At 41.8% G+C, this 21,269-nt stretch overlaps 1 protein-coding gene across 9 annotated transcripts in view; it reads left to right on the plus strand.

Annotated features, from left to right (window-relative positions):
• Positions 1 to 21,269, plus strand: part of PDE8B (phosphodiesterase 8B) — a 252,699-nt gene that overhangs the window by 140,267 nt on the left and 91,163 nt on the right. For 5 of the 9 annotated variants that reach the window (XM_065874637.1, XM_065874644.1, XM_065874639.1 and 2 more), the window contains 3 exons: positions 1,444 to 1,522; positions 17,435 to 17,575; positions 19,117 to 19,205. In XM_065874637.1, the coding sequence (XP_065730709.1) occupies positions 1,444 to 1,522; positions 17,435 to 17,575; positions 19,117 to 19,205 (309 nt within the window). The remainder of the gene's footprint in view (positions 1 to 1,443; positions 1,523 to 17,434; positions 17,576 to 19,116; positions 19,206 to 21,269) is intronic. The other 4 variants (XM_065874645.1, XM_065874646.1, XM_065874643.1 and 1 more) reach the window with 3 other exon arrangements.

Consider the following 21,269-nt stretch of genomic DNA (forward strand, 5'->3'; position numbering starts at 1 on the left):
GAAATATCAGTGGGGTTAGGGTTATGTTCTCCTCCACTCACCTGCGTCATGATTACTTACTTTATTTACCCTCCCACACCCGTGTCTTCACCTCTGCAGCGACAGGAGCACTACCCGTCAATGGGCTAAAATCCTTCCCTTTCTGTGCAGGCTGCCTTGCTATTGTTGAAAGCAGTTCTTGGTTTGATATTTCAGATACACTCATGAGAAAAGATAGGTTATAATTCACTTTTCTTCTCACCAACAGCCTTTGAAAGCTTTAGAGAACAAAAAATATTATTCTGAGATCTTACAAATAACAAGTACTATGTCTTGAATTCTTATATCATCCCAAGTATTTTGAGACACGCCTCACATAAACTGTTTTGATTCTTACAACAACCTGTAAGATGTGTTATCTTCATTTTATAGATGAGGAAACTGAGGGCCAGCAGAGAGAAAACATTGCCCAAGGTCCCATAACTGGCCAAATACCGAACCAAGTTTCACCCAGTTTCTTCTGCCCTCTCCCTTGTAAACAGTTCAAAATAGAATGGCAAAGTTAGATGCCTTATGAGAGGGAAAAATGAATAACATTATAAGAGTTCGTTTTATAAGAAGAAACATCAATCCAGTACATTAACATTTTTTTGGTAATGTATAAGAAAGCCTTCACTGGGATTCTTTAAACAGCCAGTACAAATAACAAAGCTCTAGTAACTAGCCACATACTTGCTGGGTTAGATAGTAAATAACTTACTGTATTTGGAGTTGCTCTAAATTTGGAAGGTAGTTAAAATGTTGCCCAAGAAATTGAGAAATTGAAATGATTTCAAATGTTCCAGATATACAAGGAAGGTCATCAAGAATAGTGCCCACCAGGAGAGCTGTAAAATGAACCAGGCAAGGGGAATTCTAGCCGTATTTGCCTTTCATCAGGCTGGTGGGTGTAGCAAGTACCGTAAAGGCTTGCTTATCTAGGTCGTAAAAGTAAGAAAAGAAAAAAATATTTCTGTGTCTGTTGCAAAAGGCCAGAATACCTCAGATCTAATTTGGGCTTAATTAGATTTTTCTAATTGATGGGGATGGGACTTCTCCATGACTGCCGCCGTGAATGGAACAGAAGAATGTCATTGACATAGAACATAGGGGCCTATGAGACCATCTCCTGCATCTTTGTTCTCTTGTGTCAGTGTGAAGGTTTCATCCAGCACATACGGAGTTCATTCCACAATCCATGATGATTTTGCCAGATTACATTCTTCTCTCTGTATGATATGCATAGACATGCATGCTATTGTTTATTCATTTAGTTTGAAAGGCTAGGTTTCTTTTTTTTCCCCAAAACATATCGAAAGGTACTTGGTTTTAATGAACCTGAGGAACTGTTTACTTTGATAAATGAACAGATGAAATGCTCATGGTTTTCCAGCAGAACTAACATCAGTCTTTTGCAACTTTCAGGGCCTGTAATTCAGTGTTTACAGCATTAGACCACTGTCATGAAGCCATAGAAATCACAAGCGATGACCACGTGATTCAGGTATGGGGACACTTTTTATCTTTAGGTGTCAAAATAAAGCCTTTCTAGTTTGCGCCATCCTTTTTCAAGCACTTTCCTGTAATTCTCACATTTCAGCACATTTTCTTTGGAGAAAGGAACATCAAAGTGTGCAAGGAAAACTGATATTCTTAAGCTAAGAATTAGATACTCAAGAAGAATAAAAATTAGTTCAGATTGGAGCCTGCGATTTCTTTCGCAGAGATGAGGTAAATTCTTTAGACTATGCAGGAAGGCACTGTTTATACAGAAGTATGTCAGAATTGTAGAGTAACTGCTTACACACACCTTGGGAACAAAATGTTGTGAACAGTCCTCAGTTATCTGCCTACAGTTGGTATTCCAGTTATAAAGCACTCTTATATAATACTGAAGTCACCTTCCTAAGGAAATGTGTATAGCAGACAAACCTTTATTGAATTAAAGTTGTCTTATTATTTGTTGGAAGGTCAGACATTTACACTTTAAAAATACTCTGAAATGTAGACTTTCCACTGATGGGCACTGACTTGACTGCCCTTGGTTTGCATAGTGGCACCGAGTGTGAGGTCCATTTGCTACCATCGGAAGAGACCAAAGACAGTGTCCAACACAAAGTGGCCCCATAACAGGGCCTCACACATGCTCTCCTGTGAAACCCCCATTGCACACACAGATACCCTGCCCTCACACGGGGTCAATGACATCAGTAGCCCACCATGCCCAGGCCCTGTCATCAACACGCTCATGAGATTATCTCATTTGCATTCAGGAACGCTATGAAAGAGACATAGGGCCTGATAATACAGAGATGGGGAAACTGAGGCCCAGGAAGGCCAAGGAACTTATCCAAGGAAAGCCTCAATAATAAATACTGGAACCAAAACATCCAGCCATGTCTTTCTGACTCCAAAGCCTTCCTACCTGGTTCCCTGTTGGGCTATATTTTTAGAATTTGTTTTTCTGGCTGTCCCATGACCTGGGTCTGAAGGCTTCCTCATGTTGCTGCCTATTACTGGCCCACCTGCCCACAGATCTGCCCTGAACCACAGTGAAATCAGACATGTTTCTGTTACAGACTGAGCACAAACCCCACAGCTCTCCCACTTCTACCTGGACTTGAACAGTCAATTCTGTTCACGAAACACGTTTGCTTTGCACTTCTCTCTCTCTTTTTTTTTTTTTTTTAACAAGAAAAACCCAGAAATTTATTCATATGTACTTGTATACCAGGGAGATATCCAGGGAAAAGGAGATAATTCGCACCTCCCTCTTTTACGGGGAAGCCGGGTTGTGATTTTAGTGATGAGGAGAGGGGCGTCTCTGCTCTCTACCAGCCTTGTAATCTTGCATACAGTCCTTTAACAGGCAACTGAGTCCTTCCTTCTACAGTTAGCTCCTGGTGGTTAGGAAACCTGTATCTCTAGGAGACGTGATATGGCGATGGTGTCACATGAATCACCTGCCAGCCTTTACTTGAAGAGGAAGAAGCAGGGATTGAGGACAGTGGGTGCCTGGGAAGGGGAATCCCTGTATTAAAAGGGAAACTGACCTGACTGCAGGCTTTTTCTTGGGGTGCCCTCTCAGACCCCTTTAAAAACCTACCTGCATTCTGAATATAAAACTCAAGAACAAAGAGGAAGAACTTGAATAGAGGATATTATATGTAAGGGGGAAATTTAAAAGGCCTTTGTGCTATAGATTTTAAGATGAGTCATCATGAATGAGATACATCATGTATATTCCTACTCAATACCAGAGTCCTTCTCGGGGCAGTGCTGCTTCACAGGGAACGTGCCCCTTAGTGCAGATGGTCAGAGGTCGGGCAGTAGCACTTAACATTTAGGAACAATAGCTACCTACCCATCCATCCATTGAAACTACCTATCTGTTTACTTTAAAACACTTACATGGTGCTTACCATGTGCCAGAGGCAGTACTAAGCATTTTTTTAATTTAAAAAAATGTTTTTATTTTGGCAGCCTTAGGTCTTCGTTGCCGCGCACAGGCTTTCTCCACTTGCGGTTGAGCGGGGCTGCTCTTTGTTGCGGTGCGCAGGATTCTCATTGCGATGGCATGTCTTTGTTGCAGAGCACGGGCTCTAGGTGCACAGGCTCAGTCATTGTGGTGCACAAGCTTAGTTGCTCCGCGGCATGTGGGATCTTCCTGGACTAGGGCTCAAACCCATGTCCTCTGCATTGGAAGGCGGATTCTTTTTTTTACTTTTCTATTTTTTAATTTATTTTTTTAACATCTTTATTGGAGTATGATTGCTTTACAATAGTGTGTTAGTTTCTGCTGTATAACAAAGTGAATCAGCTATACATATACATACATCCCCATACCTCTTCACTCTTGCATCTCCCTCCCACCCTCTCGGTGGTCACAAAGCACCGAGCTGACCTATATCCCTGTGCTATGTGGCTGCTTCCCACTAACTATTGATTTTACATTTGGTAGTGTATATATGTCCATGCCACTCTCTCACTTTGTCCCAGCTTACCCTTCCCCCTCCCTGTGTCCTCAAGTCCATTCTCTAGTAGGTCTGTGTATTTATTCTCGTCCTTCTCCTAGGGCCTTCACAACCATTTTTTTTTCTGATTCCATATGTATGTGTTACCATATGGTATTTGGTTTTCTCTTTCTGACTTACCTCACTCTGTATGACAGACTCAAAGTCCATCCACCTCACTATATATAACTCAATTCTGTTTCTTTTATGAATGAGTAATACTCCATTGTATATATGTGCCACAATTTCTTTATCCATTCATCTGTTGAAGGACACTTAGGTTGCTTCCATGTCCTGGCTATTGTAAATAGCGCTGCAATGAACATTGTGGTACACGACTCTTTTAGAATTATGGTTTTCTCACGGTATATGCCCAGTAGTGGGATTGCTAGGTCATATGGCAGTTCTATTTTTAGTTTTTTAAGGAACCTCCACACTGTTCTCCATAGTGGCTGTATCAATTTACATTCCCACCAACAGTGCAAGAGTGTTCTCTTTTCTCCACACTCTCTCCAGCATTTATTGTTTGTAGATTTTTTGATGATGGCCATTCTGACCGGTGTGAGGTGATACCTCATTGTAGTTTTGATTTGCATTTCTCTAATGATTAATGATGTTGAGCGTTCTTTCATGTGTTTGTTGGCAATCTGTATATCTTCTTTGGAGAAATATCTATTTAGGTCTTCTGCCCATTTTTGGATTGGGTTGTTTGTGTTTTTGATACTGAGATGCATGAGCTGCTTGCATATTTTGGATATTAATCCTTTGTCAGTTGCTTCATTTGCAAATATTTTCTCCATCCTGAGGGTTGTCTTTTCATCTTGTTTATGGTTTTCTTTGCTCTAAAAAGCTTTTAAGTTTCATTAGGTCCCATTTTTTAATTTTTGTTTTTATTTCCACTTCTCTAGGAGGTAGGTCAAAAAGGATTTTGCTGTGATTTATGTCATAGAGTGTTCTGCCTATGTTTTCCTCTAAGAGTTTGATGGTGTCTGGCCTTACATGTACGTCTTTAATCCATTTTGAGTTTTTGTGTATGGTGTTAGGGAGTTCTAATTTCATTCTTTTACATGTAGCTGTCCAGTTTTCCCAGCACCACTTAGAGAAGAGGCTGTCTTTTCTCCATTGTATATTCTTCCCTCCTTTATCAAAAATAAGGTGACCATATGTACATGGTTTTTTTCTCTGGGCTTTCTATCCTGTTCCATTGATCTGTATTTCTGTTTTTGTGGCAGTACCATACTGTCTTAATTACTGTAGCTCTGTAGTGTAGTCTGAAGTCCGGGAGCCTGATTCCTCCAGCTCCATTTTTCTTTCTCAAGATTGCTTTGGCTATTCGGGGTCTTTTGTGTTTCCATACAAATTGTGACATTTTTTGTTCTAGTTCTGTGAAAAATGCCAGTGGTACTTTGATAGGAATTGCATTGAATCTGTAGATTGCTTTGGGTAGTATAGTCATTTTCACAATGTTGATTCTTCCAATCCAAGAACATGGCATATCTCTCCATCTGATTGTATCATCATTAATTTCTTTCATCAGTGTCTTATAGTTTTCTGCATACAGGGCTTTTGTCTCCTTTGGTAGGTTTATTCCAAGATATTTTATTCTTTTAGTTGCAATAGTAAATGGGAGTGTTTCCTTAATTTCTCTTTTCAGATTTTTCATCATTAGTGTATAGGAATGCAAGAGATTTCTGTGCATTAATTTTGTACCCTGCTACATTACCAAATTCATTGATTAGCTCTAGTAGTTTTCTGGTAACATCTTTCGGATTCTCTATATATAGTATCATGTCATCTACAAGCAGTGATAGCTTTACTTGTTCCTTTCTGATTTGGGTTCCTTTTATTTCTTTTTCTTCTCTGATTGCTGTGGCTAACACTTCCAAAACAATGTTGAATTATAATGGTGAGAGTGGGCAACCTTGTCTTGTTCCTGATCTTAGTGGAAATGGTTTCAGTTTTTCACCATTGAGGACAACGTTGGCTATGGGTTTGTCATATATGAGCTTTATGATGTTGAGGTAAGTTCCCTCTATGCCTACTTTCTGGATGGTTTTTATCATAAATGGGTGTTGAATTTTCTCAAAAGCTTTCGCTGCATCTGTTGAGATGATCCTATGGATTTTCTCCTTCATTTTGTTAATATGGTGTATCACATTGATTGATTTGTGTATATTGAAGAATCCTTGCATTCCTGCGATAAACCCCACTTGATTGTGGTGTATGATCCTTTTAATGTGCTGTTGGATTCTGTTTGCTAGTATTTTGTTGAGGATTTTGCATCTGTGTTCATCAGTGATATTGGCCTATAGTTTTCTTTCTTTGTGACGTCTTTGTCTGGTTTTGGTATCAGGGTGATGGCAGCCTCATTGAATGAATTTGGCAGTGTTCCTCCCTCTGCTATACTTTGGAAGAGTTTGAGAAGGATAGGTGTTAGCTCTTCTCTAAATGTTTGATAGAATTCGCCTGTGAAGCCATCTGGTCCTGGGCTTTTGTTTGTTGGAAGATTTTTAATCACAGTCTCAATTTCAGTGCTTGTGATTGGTCTGCTTATATTTTCTATTTCTTCCTGGTTCAGTCTCGGAAGGTTTTGCTTTCCTCAGTATTTGACAGTTTCTTCCATCTTGTCCATTTTATTGGCATATAGTTGCTTGTAGTAATCTCTTGTGGTCCTTTGTATTTCTGCAGTGTCAGTTGTTACTTCCTTTTTCATTTCTAATTCTATTGATTTGAGTCTTCTCCCTTTTTTTCTTGATGAGTCTGGTTAATGGTTTATCAATTTTGTTTATTTTCGCAAAGAACCAGCTTTTAGTTTCATTGATCTTTCCTATTGCTTCCTTCATTTCTTTTTCATTTATTTCTGATCCAATCTTTATGATTTCTTTCCCTCTGCTAACTTTGGGGTTTTTTTGTTCTTCTTTCTCCGGTTGCTTTCGGTGTAAGGTTAGATTGTTTATTTGAGTTGTTTCTTGTTTCATAGGGTAGGAAGTATTGCTATAAACTTCCCTCTTAGAACTGCTTTTGATGCATCCCATAGGTTTTGGGTCGTCGTGTTTGTGTTGTCATTTGTTTCTAGGTATTTTTTGATTTCCTATTTGATTTCTTCAGTGACCTCTTGATTATTAAGTAGTGTATTGTTTAGCCTCGATGTGTTTGTATTTTTTACAGATATTTTCCTGTAATTGATATCTAGTCTCATTGTGTTGTGGTTGGAAAAGATACTTGATATGTTTTCAATTTTCTTAAGTTTACCAAGGCTTGATTTGTGACCCAAGATATGATCTATCCTGGAGAATGTTGCATGAGCACTTGAGAAGAAAGTGTATTCTGTTCTTTTTATATGGAATGTCCTATAAATGTCATTAAGTCCATCTTGTTTAATGTATCATTTCAAGCTTGTGTTTCCTTATTTATTTTCTTTTTGGGTGATCTGTCCATTGGTGAAAGTGGGGTATTAAAGTCCCCTACTATGATTGTGTTACTGTCGATTTCCCCTTTTATGGCTTTTAGCATTTGCCTTATGTATTGAGGTGCTCCTCTGTTGGGTGCATAAATATTTACAATTGTTATATCCTAATCTAGGATTGATCTCTCAATCGTTATGTAATGTCCTTCTTTGTCTCTTGTAATAGTCTTTGTTTTAAAGTCTGTTTTGTCTGATATGAGAATTGCTACTCCAGCTTTCTTTTGATTTCCATTTGCGTGGAATATCTTTTTTCATCCCCTCACTTTCAGTCTGTATGTGTCCGTATGTCTGAAGTGGGTCTCTTGTAGACAGCATATATATGGATCTTGTTTTTGTACCCATTCAGCCAGTCTGTGTCTTTTGGTTGGAGCATTTAATCCATTTACATTTAAGGTAATTATCAATATCTATGTTCCTATTACCATTTTCTTAATTGTTTTTGTTTTTGTTTTTTTATGCGGTATGCGGGCCTCTCACTGCCGCGGCCTCTCCCATTGTGGAGCACAGGCTCCAGACGGGCAGGTCCAGCGGCCACGGCTCATGGGCCCAGCTGCTCCGTGGAATGTGGGATCCTCCCAGACTGGGGCGTGAACCCATGTCCCCTGCATTGGCAGGCAGACTCTCAACCACTGCGCCACCAGGGAAGTCCTGGGTTTGTTTTTGTAGGTCTTTTCCTTTCCTTGTGTTTCCTGACTAGAGAACCTCCTTTAGCATTTGCTGTAAAGCTGGTTTGGTGGTGCTGAATTCTCTTAGTTTTTGCTTGTCTCTAAACATTTTAATTTCTCTCTCAAATCTGAATGAGATCCTTGCTGGGTAGAGTAATCTTGGTTGTAAGTATTTCCCTTTCATCACTTTAAATATGTCCTGCCACTCCCTTCTGGCTTGCAGAGTTTCTGCTGAAAGATCAGCTGTTAACCTTATGGCGATTCCCTTGTATGTTATTTGTTGTTTTTCCCTTGCTGCTTTTAAAATTTTTCTTTGTAATTAATTTTTGATAGTTTGTTTAATGTGTGTATTGCTGTGTTTCTCCTTGGATTTATCCTATATGGGACTCTCTGCGCTTCCTGGACCTGATTAACTATTTCCTTTCCCATAATAGGAAAGTTTTCAACTATAATCTATTCAAATATTTTCTCAGTCCCTTTCTTTTTCTCTTCTTCTTCTGAGACCCCTATAATTCGAATGTTGGTGCCTTTAATGTTGCCCCAGAGGTCTCTGAGGCTTTCCTCAATTCTTTTCATTCTCTTTTCTTTATTCTGCTCTGTGGTAGTTATTTCCACTGTTTTATCCTCTAGGTCACTTATCCGTTCTTCTGCCCTGGTTATTCTGCTATTTATTCCTTTTAGAGAATTTTTAATTTCATTTATTGTGTTGTTCATCATTGTTTGTTTGCTCTTTAGTTCTTCTAGCTCCTTGTTAAATGTTTCTTGTATTTTCTCCATTCTATTTCCAAGATTTTGGATCAGCTTTACAATCATTACTCTGAATTCTTTTTCAGGTAGACTGCCTATTTCTTCTTCATTTGTTTGATCTGGTAGGTTTTTACCTTCCTCCTTCGTCTGCTGTGTTTTTCTCTGTCTTCTCATTTTGCTTAATTTACTGTGTTTGGGGTCTCCATTTTGCAGGCTGTAGGTTTGTAGTTCCCGTTGTTTTTGGTGTTTGCCACCAGTGGGTTCTGTAGGCGTCCTGGTGGAAGGAACTAGTGCCTGTGTTCTGATGGACGAGGCTGGATCTTGTCTTTCTGGTGGGCAGGTCCACGTCCAGTGGTGTGTTTTGGAGTGTCTGTGACCTTATTATGACTTTAGACAGCCTTTCTGCTAGTGGGTGGGGTAGTTTTCCTGTCCTGCTAATTGTTTGGCATAGGGTGTCCAGCACTGTAGCTTGCTGGTTGTTGAGTGGATCTGGGTCTTAGCGTTGACATGGAGATCTCTGGGAGATTTTCTCCATATAATATTAAGTCGAGCTGGTAGGCCTCTGGTGGACCTGAACTCGACTCTCCCACCTTCGAGGCACAGGCCTGACACCCGGCTGGAGCACCAAGACCCTGTCATCCAGATGGCTCAGAATAAAAGGGATAAATAAATAAATAAATAGATTAATTTATTTAATCTTTATTTAAATTAATTAAATAAAGTTATTAAAATAATTATTAAAAATAAAAAAGAATTTAAAAGTAGTTTAAAAAAAAAGTAACGAAGAGCACAACCAAACCAAAAAAACAAATTCACCAATGATAACAAGTGCTAAAAATTATACTAAAAAAAAAAGAAAAAACGGACAGAGAGAACCCTAGGACAAATGGTAAAAGCAAAGCTATACAGACAAAATCACACACAGAAACATACACATACACACTCATAAAAAGAGCAAAAGGAGAAAAACATATATATCGCTTCTCCCAAAGAGAGGAGGAACTCAAATAAACAAGCTAATCTTACACCTAAAGCAACTGGAGAAAGAGGAAGAAAAAACCCAAAGTTAGCAGAAGGAAAGAAATCATAAAGATCAAATCAGAAATAAATGAAAAAGAAGATGGCAGAGTAGAAGGACGTGCTCTCACTCCAACTTGTGAGAACACCAGAATCACAACTAGCTGCTGGACAATCATCGACAGGAAGACACTGGAACTCACTAAAAAAGATACCCCACATCGAAAGACAAAGGAGAAGCCACAACGAGAAGGTAGGAGGGTCGCAATCACAGCAAAATCAAATCCCATAACTGCTGGGTGGGTGACTCACAGACTGGAGGACACTTATACCACAGAAGTCCACCCACTGGAGTGAAGGTTCTGAGCCCCACGTCAGGCTTCCCAACCTAGGGGTCCGGCAATGGGAGGAGGAATTCCTAGAGAATCAGAGTTTGAAGCCTAGTGGGAATTGATTGCAGGACTTCGACAGGACTTGGGGAAACAGAGACTCCATGCTTGGAGGGCACACACAAAGTAGTGTGCACATCGGGACCCAGGGGAAGGAGCAGTGACACCAGGGGAGACCGAAGCAGACCTACCTGCTAGTGTTGGAGGGTCTCCTGAAGAGGCAGGGGAGGGGGGGCTGTGGCTCACCCTGGGGACAAGGACAGTCCCCAGGGTGAGCAGAAGTTCTGGCAAGTACTCCTTGGCTAGAGCCCTCCCAGAGTCTGTCATTAGCCCCACCAAAGAGCCCAGGTAGGCTCCAGTATTGGGTTGCCTCAGGCCAAACAACCAACAGGGAGGGAACCCAGCCCCACCCATCAACAGTCAAGCAGATTAAAGTTTTACTGAGCTCTGCCCACCAGAGCAACAGTCTGCTCTGCCCACCACCAGTCCCTCCGATCAGGAAACTTACACAAGCCTCTTAGAGAACCTCATCCACCAGAGGGAAGACAGCAGAAGCAAGAAGAACTACAATCCTGCAGCCTGTGGAACAAAAGCCACATTCACAGAAAGATAGACAAGATGAAAAGGCAGAGGTCTATGTACCAGATGAAGGAACAAGATAAAACCCCAGGAAAACAACTAAATGAAGTGGAGATAGGTAACCTTCCAGAAAAAGAATTCAGAATAATGATAGTGAAGATGATCCAGGACCTCGAAAAAACAATGGAGGCAAAGATCGAGAAGATGCAAGAAATGTTTAAGAAAGACCTACAAGAATTAAAGAACAAACAAACAGAGATAAACAATACAATAACTGAAATGAAAAATACACTAGAAGGAATCAGTAGAATAACTGAGGCAGAAGAACGGATAAGTGACCTGGAAGACAGAATGGTGGAATTCACTGCTGTGGAACAGAATAAAGAAAAAAGAATGAAAAGAAATGAAGACAGCCTAAGAGACCTCTTGGACAACATTAAACGCAACAACATTCACGTTATAGGGGTCCCAGAGGAGACAAGAGAGAGAAAGGACCCAAGAAGATATTTGGATAGATTATATTCCAAAACTTCCCTAACATGGGAAAGGAAATAGCCACCCAAGTCCATGAAGCGGAGAGAGTCCCATACAGGATAAACCCAAGGAGCAACACACCAAGACACATAGTAATCAAAATGGCAAAAATTAAAGGCAAAGAAATATTATTGAAAGCAGCAAGGGAAAAATGACAACATACAAGGGAACTCCCATAAGGTTAACAGCTGATTTCTCAGCAGAAACTCTACAAGCCAGAAGGGAATGGCATGATATACTTAAAGTGTTGAAAGGGAAGAACCTACAACCAAGATTACTCTACCAGGCAAGGATCTCATTCAGATTCGATGGAGAAATCAAAAGCTTTACAGATAAGCAAAAGTTAAGAGAATTCAGCACCACCAAACCAGCTCTACAACAAATGCTAAAGGAACTTCTCTAAGTGGGAAACACAAGAGAAGAAAAGGACCTACAAAAACAAACCCAAAACAATTAAGAAAATGGTCACAGGAACATACATATCGATAATTACCTTAAACGTGAATGGCTTAAATCCTCCAACCAAAAGACACATGCTTGCTGAATGGATACAAAAACAAGACCCATCTATATACTGTCTACAAGAGACCCACTTCAGAACGAGGGACACATACAGACTGAAAGGGGATGGAAAAAGATATTCCATGCAAATGGAAACCAAAAGAAAGCTGGAGTAGCTATACTCATATCAGATAAAACAGACTTTAAAATAAAGAATGTTACAAGAGACAAGGAAGGACACTACATAATGATCAAGGGATCAATCCAAGAAGAAGATATAACAATTATAAATATATATGCACCCAACATAGTAGCACCTCAATACATAAGGCAACTGCTAACAGTTATAAAGGAGGAAATCGACAGTGACACAATAATAGTGGGGGACTTTAACACCTCACTAACACCAATGGACTGATCATCCAAAATGAAAATAAATAAGGAAACACAAGCTTTAAATGACAGAATAGATTTAATTGGTATTTATAGGACATTCCATCCAAAAACAGCAGGTTGCACTTTCTTCTCAAGTGCGCAGAGAACATTCTCCAGAACAGATCACATCTTGGGTCACAAATCAAGCCTCAGTAAATTTTAAAAAATTGAAATCATATCAAGCATCTTTTCTGACCACAACGCTGTGAGATTAGAAATGAATTACAGGGGAAAAAAACGTAAAAAACAGAAACACATGGAGACTAAACAATACGTTACTAAATAACCAAGAGATTACTGAGGAAATCAAAGAGGAAATCAAAAAATACCTAGAAACAAATGACAGTGAAAACACGACGATCCAAAACCTATGGAATGCAGCAAAAGCAGTTCTAAGAGGGAAGTTTATAGCTATACAAGCCTACCTCAAGAAACAAGAAAAATCTCAAATAAACAATCTAACCTTACACCTAAAGGAACTAGAGAAAGAAGAACAAACAAAACCCAAAGTTAGCAGAAGGAAAGAAATCATAAAGATCAGAGCAGAAATAAATGAAATAGAAACAAAGAAAACAATAGCAAAGATCAATAAAACCAAAAGCTGGTTCTTTGAGAAGATAAACAAAATTGATAAACCATTAGCCAGACTCATCAAGAAAATGAGGGAGAGGACTCAAATCAATAAAATTAGAAATGAAAAAGGAGAAGTTACAACAGACACTGCAGAAATACAAAGCATCCTAAGAGAGTACTACAGGCAAATCTATGCCAATAGAATGGACAAGCTGTAATAAATGGACAAATTCTTAGAAAGGTGTAACCTTCCAAGACTGAACCAGGAAGAAATAGAAAATATGAACAGAGCAATCACAAGTAATGAAATTGAAACTGTGATTAAAAATCTTCCAGCAAACAAAAGTCCAGGACCAGATGGCTTCACAGGAGGATTCTATCAAACAAGTAGAGAAGAGCTAACACCCATCCTTCTCAAACTCTTCCAAAAAATTGCAGAGGACGAAGCACTCCCAAACTCATTCTAAGAGACCACCATCACCATGATACCCAAAGCAGACAAAGATACTACAAAAAAAGAAAATTACGGACCAGTATCATTGATGAATATAGATGCAAAAGTCCTCAACAAAATACTAGCAAACAGAATCCAACAGCACATTAAAAGGATCATACACCATGAGCAAGTGGGATTTATCCCAGGGATGCAAGGATTCTTCAATATACGCAAGTGAATCAATGTGATAAACCCTGTTAACAAATTGAATAAAAACCATTTGATCATCTCAATAGATGCAGAAAAGCCTTTTGAGAAAATTCAACACCAATTTATGATAAAAACTCTCCAGAAAGTGGGCATAGAGGGAACCTACCTCAACATAATAAAGGCCATAGATGACAAACCCATAGCAAACATCATTCTCAATGGTGAAAGACTGAAAGCATTTCCCCTAAGATCAGGAACAAGACAAGGATGTCCACTCTCACCACTATTATTCAACATAGTTTTGGAAGTCCTAGCCACTGCAATCAGAGAAGAAACAGAAATAAAAGGAATACAAATTGGAAAAGAAGAAGTAAAACTGTCACTGTTTGCAGATGACATGATGCTCTACATAGAGAATCCTAAAAATGCCACCAGAAAACTACTAGAGCTACTCAGTGAATTTGGTAAAGTTGCAGGATACAAAATTAATGCACAGAAATCTCTTGCATTCCTATACACTAATGATGAAAAATCTGAAAGAGAAATTAAGAAAACACTCCCATTTACCACTGCAACAAAAAGAATACAATACATAGGAATAAACCTACCTAGGGAGACAAAAGACCTGCATGCAGAAAACTATAAGACATTGATGAAAGAAATTAAAGATGATACCAAAAGATGGAGAGATATACCATGTGCTTGGATTGGAAGAATCAATATTGTGAAAATGACTATACTACCCAAAGCAATCTACAGATTCAGTGCAATCCCTATCAAATTACCAATGGCATTTTTTATGGAATTAGAACAAAAAGCCTTAAAATTTGTATGGAGACACAGAAGACCCCGAATAGCCAAAACAGTCTTGAGGGAAAAAAACGGAGCTTGAGGAATCAGATTCCCTGACTTCAGACTATACTACAGAGCTGCAGTAATCAAGACAATATGGTACTGGCACAAAAACAGAAACATAGATCAATGGAGCAAGATAGAAAGCCCAGAGATAAACCCACGCACCTATGGTCAACTAATGTATGAGAAAGGAGGCAAGGGTATACAATGGATAAAAGACAGTCTCTTCCATAAGTGGTGCTGGGAAAACTGGACAGCTACATGTAAAAGAATGCAATTAGAACACTCCCTAACACCATACACAAAAATAAACTCAAAATGGATTCGAGACCTAAATGTAAGACTGGACACTACAAAACTCTTAGAGGAAAACATAGGCAGAACACTCTTTGACATGAATCACAGCAAGTTCTTTCTTGATCCACCTCCTAGAGTAATGGAAATAAAAACAAAAATAAATAAATGGGATCTAATGAAACTTAAAAGCCTCAGCTCCCTGCCCCCACCCACCCCAGTGGCTGAGCAGACAAGCCTCTTGGGCTGGTGAGTGCTGGTCGGCACCGATCCTCTGTGCCGGAATCTCTCAGCTTTGCCCTCTGCACCCCTGTTGCTGTGCTCCCCTCTGTGGCTCCGAAGCTTCCCCCTGCCGCCACTCCCTGTCTCCACCAGTGAAAGGGCTTCCTAGTGTGTGGAAACCTTTCCTTCACAGCTTCCTCCCACTGGTGCAGGTCCCGTCCCTATTCTTTCTTCTCTGTTTTTTCTTTTTTCTTTTGCCCTACCCAGGTACGTGGGGAGTTTCTTGCCTTTTTGGAGGTCTAAGGTCTTCTGCCAGCGTTCAGTAGATGTTTTGTAGGAGTTGTTGCACGTGTAGATATTTCTGATGTATTTACGGGGAGGAAGGTGATCTCCACGTCTTACTCTTCTGCCATCTTGATGGTCTCCCGGCAGGTGGATTCTTAACCACTGTGCCACCAGGGAAGTCCCAGTACTAAACATTTTATACATACTCATTTATTTGTTAAAACAATTCTATGAATCAGGTACTACTGTCGTAGCCACTTTACACATGAGGAAATTGAGGACCAGGGAAGGTAAGCAACCTGCCCACAAGTTATGTAGCTAGTAATGGGCAGAGCCAGGATTTGAACTTAGTTGCCTTGGTTCCATAATCCATGTCCTAGAGTATCTGCTGCATTGTGAGGTCACCTGGCATGAAAGTAGAGCTATGATTTCTACCCATATTTGCAACCTAGTAGCAAAAGCAGAATAAACACATGTGAAAATGTATGAGAATTTAGCCAACAAATAAGGGAAATAATACATTCTCAAATTATCCATTCCTCAGATATTTAGTAAACAGTTCTGCGTATCCAAAGATAAATCCAAAGTAGCCTTTGCCCTTGAGGATTTTCATGTCTCGTGGGGGAGAGAGAGAGAGAAGAATATAGATTCAGTGTAATAAGTCACCAGAAGCCTGCACAGGAGAGAGTGGGAGTTGTAGGAGTGGCACAAACTCAGACTGGGCAGGGGCTCAAGGACAGCTTGCTGGAGGAGGGGAGGGAAAAGTTGGAGTTGACGTGACCAGGAGATGGGGAAGAGCTTTCTAAGCAGAGAGCAACTGGGCAGATGCCCACACGTGGGAGACAAGCACGCACTGCTCAGCTGCATGCAGGGCCGGGCCAGGGCACTGTGGGGCTGAACTGGTGAGCAGGGGTCCTGCTGCCCAGCCCAGGGAGGACAGTGACCACCACATGAAGTGGTAGGAGATCAGTGAAGACAGTGTCGCCGCCTCCTCCTCTTCAGCGACCTTCATAATGCCTGGTGCCAAGGGCTCCAGAGCAACTTCCCGACTCATCCACTTCCCAGGGGTAATTGTACTAGCAGAAGCTGTGTTCGCCAGAGAGTAGCTCCCCAGATGTCCCTGCATCACTCAGTTCCTCACTGCTGTCATCTCCGTGGAGGGCAAGAGTGATTACAGTTTGCAAGACCGTTTCTGAAACATCAGATGGATATCAATTATGCCCAAAGAAATCTGTGACCTAGATACAGTGCACTCACGTTTTCCCCACATTCTTCGTCACTTGTCCCCTCCACTCAGCGGCTCATCTGGTGACTCTGTTCTTTGAGAAGAAATTGGAGGGTGGGGATAGCAGCCAAGAACCAGCCAAGGTGATAGCTCTAAATTCCAGGGCCCTGGGCAGAATTTTGGAAAGAAACTTCTGAGTCTGCTGGTCCCAGCATGTACCAAGCTGGGGGGCCGGCGGGGGGTGGTTTGCGGTACGCGGGCCTTTCACTGTTGTGGTCTCTCCCATTGCGGAGCACAGGCTCCAGACGTGCAGGCTCAGCGGCCATGGCCCGCGGGCCCAGCGGCTCTGCAGCATGTGGGATCTTCCCAGACCGGGGCATGAACCCATGTCCCCTGCATCGGCAGGCGGACTCTCAACCACTGTGCCACCAGGGAAGCCACTGCCCAAGGCTTTTAACTTAATTTATTCTTCAGTTAGACCAGAAGCGGCCCCAAGCTAGAGCATTGGTTAATAGACAGTGGCAGTTATCTATTAATGATATCTAGATGTGAGAGATCGAATTGCTTCTTTGTAGAGAGGTGACTAATAGAAGCCACAATCTGTTGCATGGAGTTCTAGTTAATTTTTATTTGTTCTTTTTTTCTGAGTTTTTTCTTGTTTCATGGGTGGTAGGCGATGAATAAGGCCCATTGGAGGCTGGCACTAGCAGATAAAAGCTTCTTGCTCTTTTTCTACTGAAGAATGTCTTCCGATTTCCCAGAGGGCCTGGGGTGCTGGGATGGCAGTTGAATGAACGCATTGCTGCTCAGGAGGGAAGCACCTATTCCGGGGGCATTTGGGGCTGGGGGGTCGGGTCAGCACCCCCATTGGAGAGCGCTCGCCCAGGGCACGTTTCCTCTGTGTCCCAACAAGCGTTCCTGCGAGGCACACAGCACCCTGCCCTGACCTTTAACCGCTTCCCGTTCACAGTATGTCAACCCAGCCTTTGAAAGGATGATGGGCTACCACAAAGGTGAGCTCCTGGGGAAAGAACTCGCCGAGCTGCCCAAAAGTGACAAGAACCGGGCGGACCTTCTTGACACCATCAACACCTGCATCAAGAAGGGCAAGGTAAAAAAAAAAAAAAAATAGAGAAGGGCAAGTTGGGTGAAGCCGAAGGAGTCCACAAACCCTTCCCCAATGCATTTTTTCTTCTGTGAGTTTTTATGTCACGTCTTTAACGTTGGCTTCTTTAATAACGTTGCAATTAAGTGAAAAATCCTTTATGTTTGCAAGTTGAGTTAACTTTTGAGTTAATTTTGGATAGCAAGCGAAGCTGGTGCTTGTCCTGATGGTATAGAATCTGGTGATCTTGTGTAAGGAAATTTCTTCCTTCACATAGATGAATCTCACCTGTCATGGCTGGAATTTCATACCTATCTCTGAGAAGAGCTGTTCTATATTTTTTAGTTCATCCAGTGTTTTGGGGACCAAGAGCATTTAATATCAGTATTTACATGTCTTACAGGCCCAGTTTTCAGTCAGTTTTCCTTTTTCTGCTCTCTTTACCCATCACAGTTCAGTTTGTCCAGCGACCTCCACTGCATCCCAGCAGATGAAGGCAGTGGTGCAGGTGCAGTGGGCATCTCTCCACAAGCCTTCCTTTCCAGAGGAGCATTGCTCTCATAGCTGGAACTGCCTTTCTTTTAATCATTCAGATGCTTTCTCTGATGTGAAGTAGTTAGATAAGCATTGTATTTATTTAATGGGGAACCATTTTATAGAAATAAAATGTTTGGCTTATATATCATGGCCAAAATTAGTAAAAGAAAAGAACATTGGGGCAGTGAGACTGAAAAGGAAACAGGACATTGTCAAGTCCTCCAAAAAATCTGCCTGGAGAGTACTGCCACACATCTAATGACCCCAACATGCATACCAGTTAGCCATTCTGTGTGAGTGTGCGGGCAGGAAAAGGCTGAAAAAAGTCTCAGGTCTAATTCAACCACTTCCTCCCAGAAATAGTGGAGGTGCCACAGGCCCCCCCTTGAGGTCACCGGGCTCTTTATCCTAGCCGGTTCCTCAGGGTCGGGCCACAGCAAGTCTTCACACTCCCCTTCACACTCCCCATCCATGGAAACTGCCAGGAGCCAGATTAAGCCCAGAGAAGGCTTGGCTGGAGGCCCGATAGGATAGTAGAAGGATGATGGGCTTCAAGGAAAGTTAAGAGATAAATTTATAACCACATTTTTCACTTACTCACGTGGGCACATTAGTCAGCATCTCTGAGCCTCTGTTGACCTATCTGCAAATGAAGGGTGATAATATCAAGCTCACAGGTTGTTGTAAAGATCTCGAGAATGACCTCAGAAGAAACCCTTGACCTGGTGCCCCTACACCCACAGGGCTGAGAGCAGCAATGGCACCCACTGCTCAAGTGTCCCAGAACCGGGAGGGGCAGCCCCTGGTGGTGGGCTCATTGCTCTGGTGGGCTCTGTGCACTGTGACGATGAGCCTTACATAGTCACCGTCGCGGTGGGTGCAACTATGGAGCGGTATTTTGTGGAATGTAACAAAAGCATGTGGGAACTTCATGGCTGAACTTGATGAGACCCTCTGTAGGAGCCACCGAATGCCTGGACAGAAGGATTTTAAGAGCTCTCTTTATGTAGGAGTGGCAGGGGGTTTACTATGCCAGACGGAAATCCGGTGACAGCATCCAACAGCATGTGAAGATCACTCCAGTGATTGGCCAAGGAGGGTGAGCGCCAACTCTTAAACTCTATTGTTTTGAGGGGCCCCTGTGGGCGTTGGGTTTGTATATGGAAATGCAAGTGTGTTAGACCCACAAATACAGTAGGATTGGGTCTGTACGTAGTACCTGCCGAGGACACCTCCATGTGGCCGGCAGCAGCCCCAAAACAGCACAGGCTCTTCTTCTGCTTGTGGGCTTTATGAAGCATCACCCCGACTGTCCACTTCCGCCTGATTGTCTGTGGGTCCACTGTCCCCACGCCACAAGGAGCTCAGTTTCTAAGCCTTTCCCTGTCATCACAAAGACCACAGAAGAGCAGGGCTCGCTGCCTCAGCCCCACCTGGGAGCTGAGCTTCTCTCCTTGAGGCACCGGCTCTGTGATGATTCTCTCCAGTCCTCGGGGCTTGTTCCACAAGGAAGAGAGAACCCTGGGGGTCATGGTTAGGAGAAAAAGGTGTCTGACCAGAAGCTGAGACATCTGATTCCATGTGAAACTCAGGTTACCAGAGGAGCCTGTTCATTTGCAGAGAGATAAGGAAAATGCTCAATTCCATTTCCTTCTCCCAGTTACATTTTGTGAGAAGGTTTATGGAGCCAAACAGGACCCCCTAACAGTACATCACTGAGGAGCCTTTGTAAACAAGCCTGAAGGCCAACCAGCCAGCTTCATAGTACAGGTTTACAAGGGACACACGCTGTTGGGTGATGTTTTGGAAGTGCAAAAGGAGCAGTTATAGTGTGAATAACCAGCAAAGAGAGCCCTGTCTGTGACTCTTATTGTGTGGTTAGAAAATGTTCTGTAGTCAGCAAAGTGTCTGTAGGTTGTTTCCACTCCAATTTTACTTATTTGTTAGTTTCAAAATTGTTCCCTCCTCCGTTCAGAATCCACTGTCTCATGTTTCCTGCCACTTTGCTTCACCCCGCATGGTGGGGACACTGGTAGCCCTGACCAGGGGTTTTGAGCACACAGAGAGAGGCCCCCAAATCCCTCCTGAGCGCACAGGCTTCCGTGTGGCCATTTCCACCAGCGGTCAGAGCTCTGAGGCCACGATGGCCATCACATTATTGTTTCCAACCATCATCCTTAGACCGTCTTCTCAAGCTAAGATTCACTGTGTGTGTGTGTGACCAGAATTACTAGGTAACAAGGTGGAGGAGACCGAGTTATTGTTTGGTTATTTCTGTCAGAATGAGTTTTTCTGATTTTTCTGATTTGACAGATAAGAGCAAGAAGTTCTAGAGCCCAGAGACAGTGTTATTTTTTTCCCCCAATATTTTCCCCCAGTGAGCTGTCAAAGGAAATTCTTAACTAAAAGTAGGAAAATTTTACCTCTTCCTATTTAGTGATGCTCACTACAGAATAACCAGGACTCTTCAGAGTCCTCCAGAGAAAACTGAACCAAAGAGGAAGACAGACAGAGACAGACAGACAGAAGCAGAGACACAGAGAGAAGAGATTCATTACTGTAAAATCTAACATAGTCCTCTGTAATTCTAGCTTCACTCAGTAGAAAATCTACCTTGAGCTGATCGTTGTGCAGGACTAAGGCACCTGTTGTCTTTCCCTGGTGTCCTTGTGGTAATGAGCAACACCACAGGCTGTTTTGGGATTCTGTCCATGATCTTAAAACAAGAGGGTTTTTCTGTGCCTGAAAAATGCCATCATTTATGATGACCGGGCTGTGAAAGAATGTGGAATATTAAATGTAAAAACAACAACCGTGAACTTTGGTCATTGTCCAAATGAGTCTTTGCCTTCTATATAAGCTATAAAAGTATTAGTGTCAGCAGAATTAAATCCCATTTTAACTTGAAGTCTGGAGTAGCATTTCATCCTGTCACTGATGCTATCTAGGAGCCAGGCCTCAGGAGTTGGTTAGAAAATGAAGTACCCATTAGGAAAGTGTTTCTGAGCCAGCTGTGATTAAAAGGGAAGCCCAGTTTCTGAAGGCATGTGTGGGCTGTGTGTGAAAAAAAAAATGCATCTTTTATAGACTGTGTTTTGTCAGAATTTAAAATCTGCCCTAGAATGGACCCTGGAGTTTTACTTGAAGAAGATTCTGTTGACGT

Source organism: Phocoena phocoena, chromosome 3 (genome assembly GCF_963924675.1).
Source record: "Phocoena phocoena chromosome 3, mPhoPho1.1, whole genome shotgun sequence".
Taxonomy (NCBI): Eukaryota; Metazoa; Chordata; class Mammalia; order Artiodactyla; family Phocoenidae; genus Phocoena; species Phocoena phocoena.